The sequence below is a fragment of the Carya illinoinensis genome, chromosome 15, assembly GCF_018687715.1.
Source record: "Carya illinoinensis cultivar Pawnee chromosome 15, C.illinoinensisPawnee_v1, whole genome shotgun sequence".
Lineage (NCBI taxonomy): Eukaryota > Viridiplantae > Streptophyta > Magnoliopsida > Fagales > Juglandaceae > Carya > Carya illinoinensis.
The window spans coordinates 19,085,442-19,091,849 of record NC_056766.1 but is presented as its reverse complement, the minus strand read 5'-3'; the positions used below and the strand labels follow the sequence as shown (position 1 = coordinate 19,091,849).

Sequence of the window (6,408 nt, the reverse complement as noted above, 5' to 3'; positions counted from 1 at the left end):
AATATAGTTGAGAAATAATAATTTTAAATTAAAATTAAATTATTAATCAATATATGAAAAATATTTATAAAATATAAAAATTAATATTATTAAAATATATAATAGTATATTATTATTTTGACTTTAAATAAATAGCCTAGCATAAATTAATATCTCTATTGATCTAAAACCACTGACTTAGTACATGTTTAGATTACGATAAAAAATATATCTTATAATTTTAGAGTTTATAGTTTATAACTTAACTAATAAGTTTTAGTAGTAAAAATTTATTTTCTGTTTGGTAATCATGTCTCTAAAGTATTTTTAAAGTTAGTTATATTAATTTTTTTTAAATGTACAGTTATCTATAGGAGATTTTCGATAAAAGCTTCGATTTGGTATTTTAAAAAAAAAATAGATTTTCAGCTTCTTTTTTTTTTTTTTTGTGATTAAAGTACCTTTTATAAATTTTTTAAATATATCATTTTTTTCTTTAAAAGAGTTTTAAAAGAATTAAAAGTAATTTTTAAATTTTCAAACTTAATCCTCTTAACCATTTCCAATGGTCTTAGGGTTTAGCTAGCTAGCTGGGTCAAGGTGTATGACAAAATAGCAAATTGTAATTACTTTGTTTAAATTGATCAGTACTAAAAACCAGTAAAACTTTGTCACAAAGTGAAAAGACAAATTGAATGGAAATATTAAAGGAAAAAACCAGAGATTTTTACAACTATTTAGCTAATTATTAATGGGATACTTTATAAAAAGGTAATTAATTATTGCCGGCCAAAATTTAAGTTTGTCAGTTTTATTTCTGTAAAAATAAAAAAGAACACAGAACAACAAAACAAACTCATCCATTTTCTTCCTGTTTTACAGTCTGAAAACGGCAAACTGTGTGGAACTTTATTTTTCAATCAAAGTTGAAATCTTACATGCTGCATTTTAGCATTTCCCATCATCAATTTATGCTTATTACAAGACCTAAAAACACCTTTTTTGTATCAAACCCCCCACCCCAACATTGACAATATTCTTTTTTCGATGTATTCTCCTTACATGGAAAATCATGACATCGAGTATCTATGCAAATAGACATTAATAAATACATACATATATATATATATATATACGTGAAGAAGGAAAAACAAGAAAAAGAAAAACAGAGCGGAGTAGATATAGCGACATGTTCTGATCAGAGAAACCAGTTGTAGTACTGATGGGATAGATATATAAAAGCAAAGTCCAGAGCTCTGCTATGCAGAATGAGTACTTGAATCGAAGATAATGCGCAAATCATCATCACCATTATCCATCGATCTTTGTACCTGGCCAGCCTAGAGCTTCACAACCTCAGGAATATAAACTGGGTATCGATCAATGCAATCAGCCCAAGGACCATCGCTCGGAGTTTTGATGGTTCTGTTGCATTTCCACACTGCACTGTTACACTTGAATCCGCTCCCAAACGCTATCTGCCAAACCCTATCTCCCCTTCTCATCCTCCCCTTCGATTCTATGTAGCTCATCTCGTACCACAACGAAGACGACGACGTGTTCCCGAACCGGTGGAGTGTCATCCTCGAGGCCTCCACGTGCTCCGCCGAGAGCTGAAGGTTCTTCTGCAGTTCATCGATGACGGCACGGCCACCGGCGTGGATGCAGAAGTGCTCGAATGCCTGCTTGAAGTCGGGGATGTAGGGTTTCCATTTAGGGTTGAAGATTTTTCGGCCAATGAGGGTGAGAAGGAAAAGGAGTTGCTCGGAAGCAGGAAGGACAAGAGGCCCAATGGTTGTGATGTTTGATTTCAAGGCCTCGCCGGCTATGGCCATGAGATCTTTCTGAAGTGAAATCCCTACATTTCCTTCTTTGTCTTCTTCCTCAAAGACACATCGGTAGGCTTTGTCGTCGGCTCCCTTGTGGGTTCGAACGACGTGTACTAATCTGTACTTGGCACGCCGTCGTTCCGACGTCCGATTTGATAGAAGAATAGCAGCCCCGCCCATTCGGAAAAGACAGTTAGGAAGAAGCATAGCTCTCTCATTTCCTTGATAATAGTTGGGCGTAATGATCTCTGTGCTCACGATCACAGCATTTGAATTGGGATGAACCTGAAGAAGATCCCGAGCTAAATCGACGGAGATAAGCCCGGCACTGCACCCCATCCCAGAGAGGTTAAAGCTCTTAATGTTGCTTCTCAGCTTGTACTTGTTGATCACCATGGCCGATAACGAAGGTGTAGGAGAGAAAAGACTGCAATTCACGATGAGGATATCGATGTCTTTAGGCTTGAGCCCCGTCTTCTCGAACAAGGAATTCATGGCCGAGAAAATAACTAGCTCAGCCTCACCTCTCGCGGCCTCCATGGTTGGGGTCGGCGGGATATAATGGATTGCGGGAGGCAAACAAGTTTCCTCGCCAAGGCCAGACCGCTCAAGGATTCTCATTTGGAACTCAACGCTCTTTGGTTTATCTTTGAGGATGAGCCTTGAATGTTCCATGAACGTAGCAAACGGCACCCGACACGTCATCGGGGGCTTGAAACAGGCGTAATCCACGAGAAAGATTGTCCTTGGCTTTGACATGAAGTAAACGGTGGTGACGAAGACGATGAGGAAAGAGCAGCAGAGGATTTGGACGAGATCAAAGTTAAGCGATTTCCAAAGGTTCAAGATTTCCTCCGGCCCCATGCGTAGAACCTCTATCAATACACCAGCCATGATGGGTATGAGCGTCAGTGTTAGAATGTGGTTGACAAGGTACTGATACCCAAGCTTGACATACTTGAGCTTCACAGAGCTGGAGAAGTTGGGTGAGCTTGGAGGCATGTTAGAATCTGTTTGTTTCGAGAGATCAAAGAAAGAGAGAGAAGGAGCTTGAGCGCCTATGGAGATGGATGGAGGTGGATTCGTAGGAAAATATGATGAGGACTGAGGAGTGGTGGGGAGTTGAGGAGATATAAAGGCCAAAGGGGGACCATGGCAATGAAGGAGGCAGATGAGGGGATTAAATGAAGGACTTCACGTCACTCAACGCTCACTTAACTTGTGTTTAATATCATCATAACTACCACTTTTCACACGGAACCAATCCCTATATATGCAGCTGGCTGACCTGCTTAGTTTAAACTTCTGCTGCAGTGTTGTTGCTCCTTTTATTATTGATATTGCATGCATTTCTGCTTTCTTACTTGTTTATTGGCCATTAATGGGCTTCTTAATTGCCCTTTCCCCTACTGCCACCATATATGATTGAAGGAGCGATCGATAGAATATTTATAAATTACTGTACTGGGAAAGACTGACTGCATTCATGTAATAATAATACAGAAATGATAGTCTGCTGCTTGGATTGTGCAGCTCATAAATTTAATTTTCATGATGATAATGTATACACAGTAAATGTGGCAAGGCACTGAAGAAGAATTATGTGGATGAGAAGTGCATGATATATTGGTATAATAATGATCCTCTGCCACGGATAAAGTTCGAGTCGTATATACACTCGATTTAATTTATTTTAACTTGTTAGTATTAGGTTGAATATTATAAAATGAGTCAAAGTTAAATTATAATTTTGGTTTGACTCGAATTAGATCAACATTAGTGAATATAATCTTGCTCGTATAGTCTTGATTTGATTTAAAACAAAATAAGTAACTAGCTCATTAAAAGAATTGTTACTTTTTGCGGCTAGATCGATTTCCGGCAACTAGGATTTGGTCGCCATAAGTGAATATACATTGTTGCAAGATTTTCGCTACGTTTGTTTTCACAGATAATTTCATCTTATTTTATATAATCATTATAATTAACTTTTTTAAACTTTCACATAAAATATAATAAACAATTTAATTTTTTTAAATCTAAAAAAAATTATATTAAAAAAATTATATTATAATAATATTTTATTCAATTTTTATCTCATCACATCTTATTTCATTTGTATAAACAAACGAAAAAAGATCAGTCCTTTACTTGCTCCAAATTATGCTTTTTTGAGGGAAAGATTTCTCGCTGAAAATTTTTGAAGATATATATATGTATGTATGTGTGTGTGTGTATATATATATATATATTATAATATCTATCTTCATAAATAAATTATATATTATTAATTATATCATGTTATGCAATTAAATCCTACGAATTATCTTCTTAATTATGAATGTAATAATTTATTTAGATATATAAATAATTTACTGATTGCTTGGACGGAAAGGAAGATCAGATAATTAATTTATCCATTGCATTGGAAGATATATATATATAAATCTTAATGGATGGTAAAATTAGTTTTATGGAGAATATATATATATATATATATATATATATATATATCTATATCTATACTAATATATAAAGTGCGAATAGCTTATCTACAGTGTTTTCGTCTAACTTTTTTTTTCCTATTTTACCCTTAGTTTTATTTGGCAATTACGGTAGTTTTCATTTTATTTTTATTTTACCGACAGTTATTTTGGTCTTTGTACATTCACACAGACTGATTTTAACTTTTCCTGTTTTATTTCCAATTTTACCCCTTAATTTTATTGTTCAGTTCATTGTCGTTGGTGTCGTTTTGCTTCGCCGACTTGATTTTAATGTCTTTTTACAGTTAAAACTTATCACTTTGCTTGACAAATTCAATCGGATTGAAATTTAAATGTTAATGCTCTATTCATTCCGTTCCTTGTGCTCGCTACTCTCTCTACTCCAACTTAAAAAAAAAAAAAAAAAAAAAAAAAATTATCTTTGACGAAGTTATTCGTGAATCTCAACAGTTGCAGGTATGTTCTTATTGTTTCTCTCAGTATTGTAAGAATGAATTTGTTACAGTTTCTAATTAGATGATATGCATATGCATCACAACAAAAAAAGAAAAATGGAAATAAATATATTTGCGTATTCACATCTGTATTTTACAAAAAGTAAACCCAACATAAAAATCAAACTCATCATACAAATTGCATCTTCTGATTTGTTCGTATGTATTGAGATCACCAAAAATAAAAAAAAAATAAAAAAAATGAGTTAGAGTGAAAAAAAAGTGCCAGAAATGAGACATGAAAAAAAAAAAGAAGAAACGGAAGGAAATAATAAAACTTGGATCTGAAATGGAAAAACCCTGAACACAGATCGCACAAAAAAAAAAATCTACAGATATAAAAAATACAAAACTAATATACATCAAAAGCCAAATAACAAGAAAAAAAAAATACACCCAAACAAAGTGCCTCAATACATGCAAAAAATACACGCAAGACGAAATACACCCAAAAAAATACACATGTAAACAAAATACATGCAAACAGAGTGCCTCAATACACCCAAATAATACACAAATGAAAAAAAATCTCACCTTCAGATGCCATCGAGAAAAAAAAATGAGGGAAAGGGCATGTGAGGGAGAGAGGGAGCTCGGCGTGGGCTGGGGAATGTGGGTACGGCCGAAGCGTGGAGGTTCGGCGTGGTGGTGGGCTGTGACACGCGGCCATAGGCAGCAGATCTGAGCCGCGATGCAAAGGAGACATCCCAACCACGATACATACTCTACCAGAGGCAAACAGAGACCCAACAAACAACAAATCCAACCGAGAAACCCAAAAATATCCATAAAAAAAAAAAAAAAAAAAAAAAAAAAAAAAAAAAAAAAACCAATAACAACAACAACAACAACAACAACAACAACACCCCCACAAGAAAGAAAAACAAATTTAACATGCAACCGAGAAACCCAAAAAAAAAAAAAAAACTACCTTCCAGCCAAAAAGACAAAAAAAAAAAAAAAAACTCCATCAAAAATAAAATTTACCCTTTTCTTCAAAGGAAGCGATAGAGAGGGCGTGAGGGAAGAGTGGTTGTCACCGGCCAGGCAGGACGAACACGACGATGGTGGCTCACGAAGGTAGATGTGGTGGCTGTGTACAGAGGATGCGTGAGACAGAGAGCATGCGAAGGAGGAAGAGGGTGTTGTGTCGGTGTGTGGAGGCCGGGAGAGGAAGGAGGTGGTGGCAGCGGCGATTTGGTGGCAGTGCACAAGGGATCCGAGAGAGAGAGAGAGAGAGAGAGAGAGAGAGAGAGAGAGAGAGAGAGAGAGAGAGAGAGAGAGCGACTCTCACGGATGGGTTTTGTGAAAAGCGAAAAGAGAGGCAGGCGGAGAGAAAAAAGATAAACGTATGGGAGAAGGGAGAAAAGAAGAATAAATATCTAGGGTTATTGTCTAAACGGCGCCGTATAGAGTGCATAGGTTTAGGAAGAATTAGTGTAATTTATTAAGAAATAAAATTTTGTGATACATGTAAAAGCAAAAAAAAAAAAAAAAAAAAATTATTTCTTTCATAATAGATCTTTTGTTTTAAGAAGAATTAGTATAATTTCTTAAGAAATAAAATTTTGCAATACATGTAAAGGTAAAAAAAAAAAA

At 35.2% G+C, this 6,408-nt stretch overlaps 1 protein-coding gene across 1 annotated transcript; it reads right to left on the bottom strand.

Moving 5' to 3' along the window:
• Nucleotides 1-842: 842 nt before the first annotated feature.
• Nucleotides 843-2,921, bottom strand: LOC122297401 (3-ketoacyl-CoA synthase 6). The gene has a single exon (XM_043107451.1). The coding sequence runs from the start codon at nt 2,808-2,810 to the stop codon at nt 1,320-1,322; it is 1,491 nt and encodes a 496-aa protein (XP_042963385.1). The 5' UTR covers nt 2,811-2,921; the 3' UTR covers nt 843-1,319.
• Between the last annotated feature and the right edge of the window lie 3,487 nt (nt 2,922-6,408).

Coding starts and splice junctions, on each gene's coding strand:
- LOC122297401 (XM_043107451.1), bottom strand. CDS start 2,810: ATGCCTCCAAGCTCACCCAACTTCTCCAGCTCTGTGAAGCTCAAGTAT.